Below are 14,179 nucleotides of genomic sequence, written 5' to 3' on the forward strand. Positions count from 1 at the left end.
AGGTAGGGGGACACAACACCTACTCTGATAAACTTTGCTGTAATGTGAGGCATGGTAATGGCAACATCGCCCAAATATCACCAGAGTGCCGGGTGTCGTTTGGTCACTGACTGGGGGCTGTTTCGTCAAGCTGGTTAACTGGATTTATGTCCCCTGTGACCAAACGAACATGGTCTAATCTGAAGGGATCAATGAGAGAGTGATGGGGTTACTGAGAGGAAGAAGGGTCCAACCACCCCTGCCTCCAGGGAGATATGGTACGTTCCAACTCTGGGCACAGACTGACTGACAGGCGGCTGGACAAACTGACTGACTGACTGACACAAGATCTACAGCAGGCACACCACCACTTTTTCCATGGATGTCAATGATGTTAGCTGACAATTCTGCTGCACTTTCACAAATTTCCTCCATGTTGAAAAAATGGAGGAAGAGTTGATGACGGGGCTGTGGATGTGCTGGGCTATGCTGTGGCTGGGCTATGCTGTGGCTGGGCTCTGCTGGGGCTGGGCTATGCTGTGGCTGGGCTCTGCTGGGGCTGGGCTCTGCTGGGGCTGTGCTCTGCTGGGGCTGGGCTCTGCTGGGGCTGGGCTATGCTGTGGCTGGGCTCTGCTGGGGCTGGGCTCTGCTGGGGCTGTGCTCTGCTGGGGCTGGGCTCTGCTGGGGCTGGGCTATGCTGTGGCTGGGCTCTGCTGGGGCAGTGCTATGCTGTGGCTGGGCTCTGCTGTGGCTGGGCTCTGCTGTGGCTGGACTATGCTGGGGCTGGGCTATGCTGTGGCTGGGCTCTGCTGTGGCTGGGCTCTGCTGGGGCTGGGCTCTGCTGGGGCTGTGCTCTGCTGGGGCTGTGCTCTGCTGGGGCTGGGCTCTGCTGGGGCTGGGCTATGCTGTGGCTGGGCTCAGCTGGGGCTGTGCTATGCTGTGGCTGGGCTCTGCTGTGGCTGGGCTCTGCTGGGGCTGGGCTATGCTGGGGCTGGGCTATGCTGGGGCTGGGCTATGCTGTGGCTGGGCTATGCTGGGGCTGGGCTATGCTGTGGCTGGGCTATGCTGTGGCTGGGCTCTGCTGTGGCTGGGCTCTGCTGGGGCTGTGCTAAACTATGGCTGTGTCATGCCGTGAACAGTGTGCCCATTGGTGCATGAAGAGGAGGTGAAAGGAGAATGACGGCAGACACTGAACATTGGACATTTAAATACTTCCTCCCAGACCTAACCTACACTGGGTGTGTGTATATATACGCATCCGTGTGCGTGAGTCCATGCATGTTGGTTTGTTTGTGTGGTCAACACCTTCCCGTTCTGTGAGAGAGAGTGAGTCAAAGGCATGGAGACAGAGCCTACAGCAACTCCTGTAATGTGACAGACAGTATCCTCTGACGGTGTCCTGCTAAGCTCTTGTATATTGCACTGTTCTTCAGGTCCAAACCACCAAGGCTCAGGGAGAAACGCATCACACACCACCACCACCAGAGAGTAGAGCAGCATCCCAAATGGCTCCCTATTCCCTATATAGTGCACTACTTTTGGCCAGGGCCCATAGGGAATAGGGTACCATTTGGAATGTGGCCTAGTTGACTCAGAACACAGCTTTACAATTCCACAATAATATTCAATCCATGTTAAAATCACAGGGACAATCTGAACACACACGAAAGTTCTCTTGTAAAAGTAATCTCTCCCCTCTTAACTGATATTCTGTGACATTTCCATGAATCACGTACAGATACTATGTTCTTCCATAACTCGGTGTAAAGCATGCTTAGCTTTGCCTTGTACTGTATGAAATACAAATGCTACCTTCTTCGTCACCATGAACACCAACAGTCTGGTGTGCATCCCAAATGGCACGCTAATCCTTATATAGTGCTCTACTTTTGACCAAAACTCTATGGCCCTGGTCAAATGAAGTGCACTATACAGGGAATAGGGAGCCATTTGGGATGCTGTTCTGGAGTATCATTATTTGCCAGGGGATTTTGAGAAGCAGCAGCTTGTTATTGAGACTGAAGCGTTGAAGTGTTGAAGCTCCGAGCTGTTTATCATTACATGCTCTCTCCTCCCGCTCTCCTCCCGCTCTCCTCTCTCTCTCCTCCCGCTCTCCTCCCGCTCTCCTCTCTCTCTCCTCCCTCTCTCCTCTCTCTCCTCCCGCTCTCCTCTCTCTCTCCTCCCGCTCTCCTCTCTCTCTCCTCCCGCTCTCCTCTCTCTCTCCTCCCGCTCTCCTCTCTCTCCTCCCGCTCTCCTCTCTCTCTCCTCTCTCTCTCCTCCCTCTCTCCTCTCTCTCTCCTCCCTCTCTCCTCCATCTCTCTCTCCTCTCTCTCTCCTCTCTCTCTCCTCCTGCTCTCCTCCCTCTCTCCTCTCTCTCTCCTCCCTCTCTCTCTCTCTCTCTCCTCTCTCTCCTCCTCCCTCTCTCCTCTCTCTCTCCTCCCTCTCTCCTCTCTCTCTCCTCCCTCTCTCCTCCCTCTCTCCTCTCTCTCCTCTCGCTCTCCTCTCACTCTCCTCTCGCTCCCCTCTCTCTCCTCTCTCTCTCCCCTCTCTCTCTCCTCTCTTCTCTCCGCTCTGTGATCTTCCCCAACAATTTAATTAGAGGAGAATAACTAAACAAGACAGGGTTCCCTCAGGATTACCATTTGACCAGCATCCAGCCATGTTAAAAACTTTATGGTCCCATGGAAAATGATTCAGACTCGGGAACATCAACGAGGGAGACGGCAGAGAGGAGCATATGGTCTCCGCAATAACAACAAACCGTAATGGCCGCCAGGAGAGACGCACCTTGCTTTATACACACCTTAATGCGTGGTGGGGGCAACGTTAGTGTCTTCATCTCACACGTTATTACCCCAGTGACATGTCGCATTGCTCTTCTGTGTGGCATTTTTACACAGGCTCGAATGAATGACCTCAAAGAGCACCTGTTGTTTGTAGGAACATTAGGAATTAATGGGACACCGGAAAGAAACAGTGTCGTCGTAGAAGGAAGCCATTTTCCAATGTTCTCCATTATAACTAGGTTGATGTTTGATTTCACAATAAATTCCCAACGTATAAAGCTTAAGTACATGAGCTATATGAAGTACACAAGGCCACCATTATAACAAGCTAACATCTCCACAGCACGCGCATTAAAAGAGCATTAAAGAACTTCAGGCAAACCTCCTACGTTGATAATGCCTGATGGATGAACCACAAACACCACCTGTTGGACGAAACCCCTGACTTTATCATCCCACCATTCGGATGACGTCACCCCGTCATCCATCCATACCTCCATCCAGAAGATGACACCTCTCATCCTGCTCCCGTCAACATCCTCCTATGGTATTTACCCGACCCCCATGCCCCCTGGTCAAAGAGTCAGGACGGGTCCATACACACAGTGCTGAGAGGAGATTTGTGGCTCCTTCCCTGACCTTCCCCCCACCACAATGGCCGCGCTCTAATTAGGCAATGCATCTGATCGTCATTAACAGCTATGGGATAATGAATCACTGGCTCGTCTCTGTGTTAATTTGCTGTAACCAAGCGGCTAATGGATGTCAGAGCTGACTGATCACACTGATTGTGGTGATTTCTAATTGCAACAAAACAATTTAAAAGCAGCAGGATTATTTATGTCGTCGCCTACGAAGAGGAAAGAGGGATGCGCCGTGCCCACTACTAAAGTAAAATACCTGGAGAGGGGAGGAGGGGAGAGGGGAGGAGGGGAGAGAGAGGAGGGGGGGGGGGAGGAGAGGGGGAGAGGAGGGGAGGAGGGAGGGGAGGGGAGAGGAGAGGAGGGGAGGGGAGGAGGGGAGAGGGGAGGAGGGGAGAGGAGAGGAGGGGGGAGGGAGGGGGAGAGGAGGGGGAGAGGAGAGGAGGGGGAGGAGAGGAGGGGAGAGGAGAGAAGGAGAGAGGAGAGGAGGAGGGGAAAGAAAAGGAGACACTGTACAGATAGCCAGCTGGCTATGCTATGCATGGGAGGAAAAAAGGGATTGTGTTTCTCATTTGGTTCAGAAGAAGAAGAAGAGATTATGGTCAGAAGAAGGAAGAGCGAGGAGCGATGCTGTGAAGATTGCACCTCCACGTCGCACGGCCCCTTGGGAAATCCAGCCGAGCTGTGCTGGTGCTCTGACATGGCTGCTCATATCCTTCTGATGCACAAACACAAATACATTTCTCTCTCTCTCTCTGCCTCTCTGGGTAAGTGGAAAGGATGCCTCCTTCCACCAAAATCAGATCTGAGTGTAATTACCAAATCACAATTGGCAATTAAACAATGAGCAATCGTAACCTAGAATGACTACGCCGGTAATTACACATTAAATGCAAGGAACATAAATTGGGTTTCACACATTTTGAGCTACAAATAATTGTGTGTGAATTTTGTGTCTGTTGCCCCCGTGCGTGTGTGTGCGTTTGTTGCATTTTGTCTTGTCAAATTATTCATGCTACCACCACCATTGCTTTAGAGTTCATTTATGAAATATTTCATATTCACATCATGCACAACTACGTGTCCCTCCCTCCCTCCTTCCCATGCCCAGTAACTTCTAACTGGGAAGCTTTAGCTGTTTCTTATGCTAATAGCAGCAACCCTTCCCATCTCCCCCTTCTGTTTGTTTATTTTGCTGAGTGAGCACTGGATAGCCGTGGGCTAGAGGAAGAGGAGACGAGAGGGAGAGCGGGTGGACTTCAGTCAGTGGCAAGCGGACAGGCACGCGGGCGGGGCAGGCAGGTGGTGGCGGTTGGGAGGTGGGAAATGGGGGATATGAGGGGGGAAATGGAGTCTGCATGCAGCCAGTTTACCTTGGGGCTGGCTAGTGGACCCGTGGTCTCTGCCTCCTGAGAGGCCTCAGCCTCAGTGGCCAGGATGTGGGCTTTGATGGCATCCAGAGTGCGCAGCATCCAGCTGTGCTGGCGACGGATCTGCCTCTGGAGCTCCTGCCACTGGTGTACGGTCATCTGGAGCATGTCCCTCAGGCCTGGACAGATAATAAAGGGAGAGAGTGGGGGAGGGAGAGGGAGAGAAGATATATTAAAGATAGAGAGGGAGGGAAGAATGTAGGAGACCAAGAGAGAGAGAAAGAAAGAGGGAGGGGCGGGGCAGGGAAATAAGAGAGAGGAGAGAGAGAGAGAGAGAGAGCAAGGCAGGGCGGGGTAAAGAAAGAGAGAGAGAGAGAGAGAGAGAGAGAGAGAGAGAGAGAGAAATGAGAGGAATGGCCAACATCCAGTCTTTGAATTATCCAACCAACCCTCTTAAAATCCTTCATTCATGCCTCTGTATGTACTGATATTTAGCATTTTATTATGATCAACTATTTGACCCATTATCATAGTAATTGTATACCTTCTTCATCGGTCTTTAGAAAGGGATTCCATAGCCTGAGTGAGGTAGTAATGCTCTTCATTTGATATTACCATGAATTCTTCAGTGGTCCACCTTGCTCTCTCTATGCTGAACACAGATGCCTATGTGATCTGCCCTGTACTATGTTCACTAATGTATATGTACACACCAGTATGTGTACTGCATGTGATGAGTCGCTGGTTTAGAGTTAATCCCTTCCCACACCTGCAGAACCATCAGCATGTTACTCCAGCCCTGTCTTTCTACCAGCAGCCATGATTCACCCAAATCCTGTTTGTTCAAAGTAATTAAAAAGTGCAAATCAAGATGAATGAGCCAGGGCAGAATGTGACCCTGTAATCCACACGCACGCACAAAGGCACGCACATATGCATGTACACGCACAAACACACTGACTGTAGTATCTATTGAGTGACTGGCTGCTCAACAATGTCACACACTGCTCATACCTGTGGAATTATCATGACTGATCTGCAGAGTTGCTAGGAAACCGGTATTAGTGTCTGCAGTGCGGGAAGTAGGGGGAGAGATTTGCTAAGAATTGTGTCGTCCAATAGTAAGCGAGTGAAGGTACTAGGAACCAATGCAGATGAGATGTGGATGAAAGAAGGGAGGGAGAGAGATAGAGAGAGAGAGAGAGAGAGAGATAGAGAGAGAGAGAGAGAATGAGAGAGAGAAAGAGAGAGAGAGAGAGAGAATGAGAGAGAGAAAGAGAGAGAGAAAGAGAGATAGAGAGAGAGAATGAGAGGGAGAAAGAGAGATAGAGAGAATGGGAGAGAGCTGATTCTAGTGAATCACAGTAGGGCTCTTCTCACCTCTCCTCTCTTCTCCTCTCTCCTGTCAGAGCTTTTCAAACAGCTCCAGGATCCTGGAGGCCATCTGCATTTTTAATGGTGGGCAGCTTAAGAGCCAGCGAGGAGACAACTCGCCAACTGGGAGGTCAGCTTAGCGGATTTGTACATTTGCTGAGCGCTTGGCTGGCTGGCTGGCTGGATGCTTTAGGTGAATAATCGGCCCAGCAGAGAGGAGAGAACGTCTGGATGATGGCCTCTGACTCAAGTCCTGCTGTTCCTAATTCCACCTCTCTTCATATACACAGTGCCTCCTCCCTCTCTTTTTCCTCTCTCTTACTCCCTCTCTTCATATACAGTACATGGCACCTCGCTCTCTCTCCTCTATATCATTTCTCTCCCTCTCCACCCCTTTCACTCTCCACCTCTCCTCTCTATCATTTCTCGACCCAGTCACAAGCACCAATCTCTCCCAGCCTGCCCGGACTCACTCACTCACTCGCTCAATCCACTGCAGATAGAATGCCATTGGTAATGTATGTTGAAAAAGGCAGTTTCTTTCCCCCTTCCCCTTGCTTGAGAAGAGGTTACTTTAAGATTTATACATTCTGAAGGTCAGTATGTTAATATAAACATTAATAATAAATGTGAGGGTTGAGAGCAGTGAGAGCCGTACCTGATTTGTGGGAGATGATGACTTCCAGCAGCTGCCTGCCTTCTTCCAGTACACAGTCTTTCAGGGAACAGTGACTGTCCACGTTCAGCTTGAAGCTCTGTAGAACCAGACACAATGTATTAGTACACAGTCTTTCAGGGAACAGTGACTGTCCACGTTCAGCTTGAAGCTCTGTAGAACCAGACACAATATGGCACACATGACGACACCTCACAACAGTCAACTTACTAGATGTTACATGTTCATTTCTCTCTCTAATAAACAAGATACCACAAACACTCAAACATAAACACATGCAATGTGTTTTTGAGCATCAGAACAAAAAAAGAAACATGAAAATGATACTAATACTAATTCACACACTTATACACAAAGCACACAAGTGTATAAACTCATATTTAACACCGCTGGTACAATCCCACAAGTCCTTGAAATATTGGAAATCAATTATCATATTAAAAACTGCAAACATTTGCAACTTGTAGAACTGCAACAAACTTGCTTTAAAACAGCAACATCTTCTCTATGCCTCATGGCAAATGTTTCAGAATTGCAGGAAATTAACTTTAAAACGTAAATATTTTCTCTTTGCTGTCATGAGGGGGGAAATGTTTTGCTCACAAGGTGGGGGGTATGGATGTGAGTACACAGACCCACAAGCTAATGTGGCCCCTCATGATGAGTTCAGATTTTGTTGTGGCCCACACACCACCACAGTTGCTCTAGAATCCCCCTCTTCCAACAGATCACTCCTCCATCCCTTAAAGGCAGGGCCGGTCCTGGACATTCTGCTGCCCAAGGCGAGACAAAAAAATTGCAGTTCCAACAAGAATAGTCCCAGTAAGCAAAATAACGTTGAAAAGACGTCTAAAATACGTATTTTCTGGACATTGAAATCAAGTTCATTTTCGGTTCTGAAGTTGAAAATATGTAATTTATAGACGTCTACGTTTGGGCCAAATCAAGGCTGGTCCAAACTTAGACAAAACTTGACCCAAACATAGACATCTATAATTAATTCAGATTTCGTCTTGACCGGACCAAAAAAAACAAAGTCCGTGGATGTGGAAAACAAGGCCAGTCAAGACTGCACACAAAAAAAAAGACACCCAAAATGCGCCAGAGTCGGTCCGTGCTGACTGAGGTATAGCCTACAACAGGGATGGGCAACTCCAGTCCTCGGGGGCCGTCCCTAATCAACACAGCTGATGAAACTAACTGCATCCTAAACTGAAGATCATGATTAGTTGATTATTACTGTCAGATGTGTTAGCTGGGGCAAAAGTGTGACACCAATCAGGTCCCAGAGGACTGGCGTTGCCCACCCCTGGCCTACATTGTCGCCTGAAATTGTATTTTAGGAATGCCCCTCTAAATGGTAGGCCTACCGTTTGTAAAACACCAACAACAAAAAAGATGGCCGATCCAGACAGAAGCAAAAAAAGAAGTTGGCGTCAATATGTGCTTAATGGGGTGTAGCCTACCATCTTGGCCTCCAATGGAATTTTATGAATGCCCATCCATGTTGTAGGCCCACTGTTTGTAAAACATTGGCTTTATTCGTCCACATTCCTGTGACTAATCAATTTAAGCTCTAAATATCAGCTACCCGACTTTATCAGGAGTTGTCCTCAGCTCAGTTGCAACGAGTTTACACAGCGGGAAATGTCGAGGTATTTTCTTTTTTTTGCTACGATCAGCTCGTAAAACACGAGTGACACAAAGTTGAAACCACTGATCATGACCATTGAGCCCACGGGATGAAACTCCTGGGCAGCAGTTGTGAGTAGCCTGATTGTACATTACATACTGTCCCTTTCACTTTGACCTGTCCTGTTTTTAGGATATGTTGTTTGTTAAAATGTCCAGCACATTTTCATATATTTTATTTAATCGGGCGCCATTTAGGTCAGGCTACTTGATGGTAGAAACCTGTAACGATGTGAAAAAAGTTTCTCTCACTACATTGTCATCCACTTTCTCTCCAGCCTGTAGGCTACAGAAAAGGCCACATACTCTTATAACCATATGCTATATCTGATACATGATTTATGTCAGATCATTGTTTTGACGTAATGTTGGTGGAGCACTGCAGCGATGCATCTCTTCCCGCAGCACCCTGGAGATGCGCGCTCAGAATGGACAAGATACATCATTTGCCTCCCTGCCTTTGACAACATGGGAGTTGCTTACCATAGGGCAGCATCAGCGCTCACCTAAAAATCACATAGGCCACTGGTTGAGAGAAATTGTCATTGTTTTCGGGCAGAATTATGTGAATTTTTATGTGTTGTTGGAGGTACATCTTAGTCAGTTTAGTTCAAAATGCCGCCCTCGTCAATCTGCCGCCGTAGGCGGCCATCCTAATCCTGCCTAATGAGCGGGCCGACCCTGCTTAAAGGGATCTATCATCCACCCATCCCCTAACTCTCCAACTTGTTCAATATTCCCCCAAGCACCCTTATTACTGTGATGTCTCAATTCCGCTATTGTTATTCTCTTTAAAAATACCCCAAACACTCCTCTTTCTCTCTCCCGTCTCTCTTTCCCCCAATACTCTTCCCCCTCAATCCCATCTCTCCGTGGGTGCTGCTATGAAAACTTTCATGTTGATTGGTTTTGATAATACCCAAGGAGCCGGTGCAGAGCCGAGTGCTCTCGTGGTGCTAAGAGTAATCAAAGTGGAGAGAGAGAGATATGGGGAGTGAGAGAGAGAAAGAGAGAGAGAGAGAGATGGAGAGTGAAAGCGAGGGAGAGAACATTATGCTGGGACCTGGAGGGAGGTGGGGCTGTGCTTTTGAAGATGTGATGGGTGGTTAGGGGGTGGAGGGGGTGGGGGTTGGAGAGGGTCGAGGATGTGCGTACAGAGGGGGTGAATCAAGAGGGGGGGCAGAGGGGTCCCAGGGGAGTGATGCAGCGAGGCGCCTGGAGCCATCTTCGCCTTAGATTCTCATCTCCTCAGATCTTGGGCCGGCCTGTTGCTGGCGATTAGGGCCTGGTGTGATCTGACCAGCATGCTGAAGGTGTGCCGAGCCAACACAGCCCTGGCTAACTGTATCTGACGGCTTGCCGCCGAGAAAGCAGGGAGAGGAGCAAAGAACGAGGCCCAGCTCTACTCAGCTGGGCGAGATGGATGAAGGGGAATGGGACACCGCACTAACTAAAAGATGCCCTCGTTGACTCGCTCTAACGCTGATCCAGGGACAGCAAAACAGCCGAGATGGAGTTGTTCACACTCACAGCAAGGCCCCGTCAGCAATGGCACCCTATCCCCATAGTGCCTTCAGAAAGCATACATACCCCTTGACTTATTGCACATTTTCTTTTATTACAGCCTGAATTCAAAATAAATGAAATGTATATATATTTTTAACCTATCAACACACAATACCCCATAATGACAACGTGAAAACATGTTTTGAGACATTTTGTCAAATGTATTGAAAATGAAACACATTAATATCTCATTTACATAAGTATTCACACCTCTGAGTCAACACATGTCAACACATCATCTGTAACCTTTGGCATCGATTACAGATGATATCTTTCTGGGTAAGTCTCTAAGAGCTTTGCACACCTGGATTGTACAATATTTGCACATTATTTATTTTTTATTCTTCAAGCTCTGTCAAGTTGGTTGTTGATCATTGCTAGTCAACCATTTTCAGGCCTTGTCATAGATTTAATTCAAAACTGTAAGCAGGCCAACATTCACTGTTGTCTTGGTAAGCAACTCCAGTGTAGATTTGACCTTGTGTTTTAGGTTACTATCCTGCTGAAAGATTAATTTATCTCCCAGTGTCTGGTGGAAAGCAGAAAGAACCAGGTTTTCCTCTAGGATTTTGCCTGTGCTTAGTTCTATTCCGTTTATTTTTGTTCCCAAAAAACTCCCTAGTGTAGTCCTTGATGGTGGCAAGCATACCCATGACATGATGCAGCCACCACCATGCTTGAAAATAGGAAGAGTCGTACTCAGTAATGTTTTAAATTGGATTTTCCCCAAACATAACGCTTTGTATTCAGGACATTAAGTTAATTTCTTTGCTACATTTTGTGCAGTTTTACTTTAGTGCCTTGTTGCAAACAGGATGCATGTTTTGTAATATTTGTATTCTATACAGACTTCCTTCTTTTCACTCTGTCATTTAGGTTGGTATTGTGGAGTAACTACACTGTTGTTGATCCATCCTCAGTGTTCTCCTATCACAGCCATTTAACTCTGTAACTGTTGGCCTCATGGTGAAATCCCAATCTCAGTTTCCTTCCTCTCCGGCAATACCGGCAATACCTCTCCGGCAATACTGGGTGTATTGATACACCATCCAAAGTGTCATTAATTAATGTCTGCTTTTTAAATGTTTACCCATCTACCGATAGGTGCCCTACTTTGCGAGGCATTGGAAAACCTCCCTGGTCTTTGTGGTTGAATCTGTGTTTGAAATTCACTGCTCGACTGAGGGACCTTACAGATAATTGTATGTGTGGGGTACAGAGATGAGGTAGTCATTCAAAAAACACTATTCCATGCAACTTATGTGACTTGTTACTCCATGCAGTGGTGTGAAGTACTTAAGTGAAAATACTTTAATGTACTACTTAAATAGTTTTTGAGGGGTAACTGTACTTTACTATTTATATTTTTGACAAAATTATATACTTTTTACTCTACACATTTTCTCTGACACACAAAAGTACTCGTTACATTTTGAATGCTTAGCAGGACTGGAAAATAATCAAATTCACGCACTTATCAAGAGAACATCCCTGGACGTCCCTACTGCCTCTGATCTGATGGACTCACTAAACACATGCTTCATTTGTAAATGATGTCTGAGTGTTGGAGTGTGCCCCTGGTTATCCGTACATTTAAAAAAAGAAAAGAAAATGGTGCCATCTGGTTTCGCTTAATATAATGAATTAGAAATGAGTTATACTTTTACTTTTGATACTTAAGTATATTAAAAACCAAATACTTTTAGACTTTTACTCAAGTAGTATTTTACTGGGTGACTTTCACTTTTACTTCAGTCATTTTCTATTAAGGTATCTTTACTTTTACTCAAGTATGACAATTAGGTATTTTTTCCACCACGCAATTTATTACGTGACGTGTTAAGATTTGTTTTATTCCTAAACGTATTTAGGCTTGTCATAACAAAGGGGTTGAATACTTACTGACTCAAGACATTTCAGCTTTTCATTTTTTATTAATTTGTAAACATTTCTAAAAACAGAAATCCACTTAGACATTATGGGGTATTGTGGGTAGGCAACTGACACAAAATCTCAATATAATCCATTTTACATTCAGGCTGTAACACAACAAAAAATGTGGAAAAAGTCAAGGAGTGTGAATACTTTCTGAAGGTACCTTATATAGTGCACCCTATCCCCTATATAGAGCACCACTTTGAAAGCAGTGCACTATACAGGGGAGAAGGTGGATAAGGTGCCATTTGGGACGCAAACCCAAAACATCTGATGCTGATCCATATACTGTAAGAGGTGGGACCAAGAGACCACACACACAAAAATGTAGTGGTTTCAACTAAAATATTATTAAGGAACTGGTTCCACAGTCTTTTTTGTTGTTTACTAACCTTTTGGTCAAAGTGTTACCTAAACGTAACATTTTTAGTTGGTCCAAACGTAGCTCCAACATGAGAAAACGTATGCAAAAAAAAAAGCTCAAATAGTCTCATATGTTCATTCAACTATAAAATTATTATTTGGGCATCTTACCTAAACAAAGGCCGTGGAACTAGTTACACACACACAGTGTGCCATGTTTTCAGCTAACATATTTGACATACATTGACATTCATGATTACATTGTGCGTGTTCATTTATACAGTAATTCATATTCAACATGTCATCACCTGGGATTTGAACTCAAAACCTCTTGGTTAAAAGCATTCCCGTCTTCAATGATGAGAGAAGAGTCAGATTAACTGATAACTGACACAGACATGGTGTCGTAGCAGGAAGATGGGAATGCCATGAACCAAGAGGTTCTGAGTTCAAATCCCAGGTTATGACATGTTGATACTAATTACTGTATAAATGAACATGCACAATGCAATCATGTATGTCGACGTGTGTCAAATATGTAAGCTGAAAACATGGCATGTTAAAAGCACAGTTTGAGTGTGTGTGTGTGTAACCAGTTGCACAGCTTTTTCTTAGTGAAGATGCCCAATTGTTAATTTATAATTGAATGAACACATGAGATAAGCTGAGCAAACACATAATTTTAAATTGACTACATTTATGAACAATGTTCTCAAGTTAGAGCTAAGTTTGGGCCAACAGTTTTTTAGTTCAGGTAACACTTGGACCTAAAAGTTGATTAAACAAAAAAAAGACTGTGGAACCAGTTACTTAATAATAATCAGTTGAAAGAACTACATTTGTGGGGTTTTTTAATGGTTTTTTTGTGTGTTGTTTTTACAGTGTATTCATGTTATAGTGGATTCTTCCATTCGTTTTTGGACATCATTTACAAAAACATTCCTACCTAGATAGAGCGGGAGTGAATTACCGTACCATGTATAGTACTCTGATTCAAGTGCTATGCTGCAATCTTTAAATGAGACCGAGAAAATCCAGCAAACTTGGTGCCACCAGCGACGAGGGGATATGGGCCTGTGACAGATGGTCACCTGAAGGTATTCGTCAGAGATGACAAGGTAACATCTCCTGGCTGGTGGATTTATGATCCCCCAGATGGACAGGGGATTGATAGCCTCTCGGCTCTGTGATAGCTTAGAACAAGTCAACACTAATACATTAGAACTAGATATCTACCACTGGTGGAAGGAAGTCTCATTCAGTTATTTCACAGCAGATTAGAAAGTATTACAAATTATAATAGCGTTTTTATTCCGAGATTCGACCGTATGGTTTTTAAGTGAAAATGTAGAAGGGCATAGAATAGAACACTAAGCTATCCGTCACACTGTGATATAGGGTATAGCTCTCTACCATGCTGTCTAGATAATGTATGTCTACAGTGTCTATAATAAAACATTGACAGTCGTCGATGATGACCGGCCGTCTAATCCTTTATGAGAAAAGGTAACAGTTTATGCCTTATGCATGCCACATCTTCAAACTGACATTGTCGATAAATTGTTGACAAATAGTTCATAAACAGTTGATAAATAGTTCTTTGAAATGCCCTTTATTATACTGTACTTGATCAAAATAGGTACCAATCGTTTCATAACTAAGGATGAAATGTTCATATCATATAAAGTAAGAGAATGTCCTAGCATTTCTCTGGTTTATACTGTGACACAGACACGTGTTTGCTGTACGATATGATCTGATATATATTCCATGATGTGTCCAGTGGAGCAGGCAGAC

General features: G+C 45.4%; 1 protein-coding gene across 4 annotated transcripts in view; it reads right to left on the reverse strand.

Moving 5' to 3' along the window:
• The window catches only part of LOC112244937 (A-kinase anchor protein 6-like), a 176,472-nt gene that overhangs the window by 102,464 nt on the left and 59,829 nt on the right, over positions 1-14,179 (reverse strand). For all 4 annotated transcript variants that reach the window (XM_042329930.1, XM_042329929.1, XM_042329927.1 and 1 more), the window contains exons 6-7: positions 6,809-6,905; positions 4,780-4,955 (exon numbers count right to left, since the gene is read on the reverse strand). In XM_042329930.1, the coding sequence (XP_042185864.1) occupies positions 4,780-4,955; positions 6,809-6,905 (273 nt within the window). The remainder of the gene's footprint in view (positions 1-4,779; positions 4,956-6,808; positions 6,906-14,179) is intronic.

This window comes from Oncorhynchus tshawytscha, linkage group LG11 (genome assembly GCF_018296145.1).
Source record: "Oncorhynchus tshawytscha isolate Ot180627B linkage group LG11, Otsh_v2.0, whole genome shotgun sequence".
Classification (NCBI taxonomy): domain Eukaryota; kingdom Metazoa; phylum Chordata; class Actinopteri; order Salmoniformes; family Salmonidae; genus Oncorhynchus; species Oncorhynchus tshawytscha.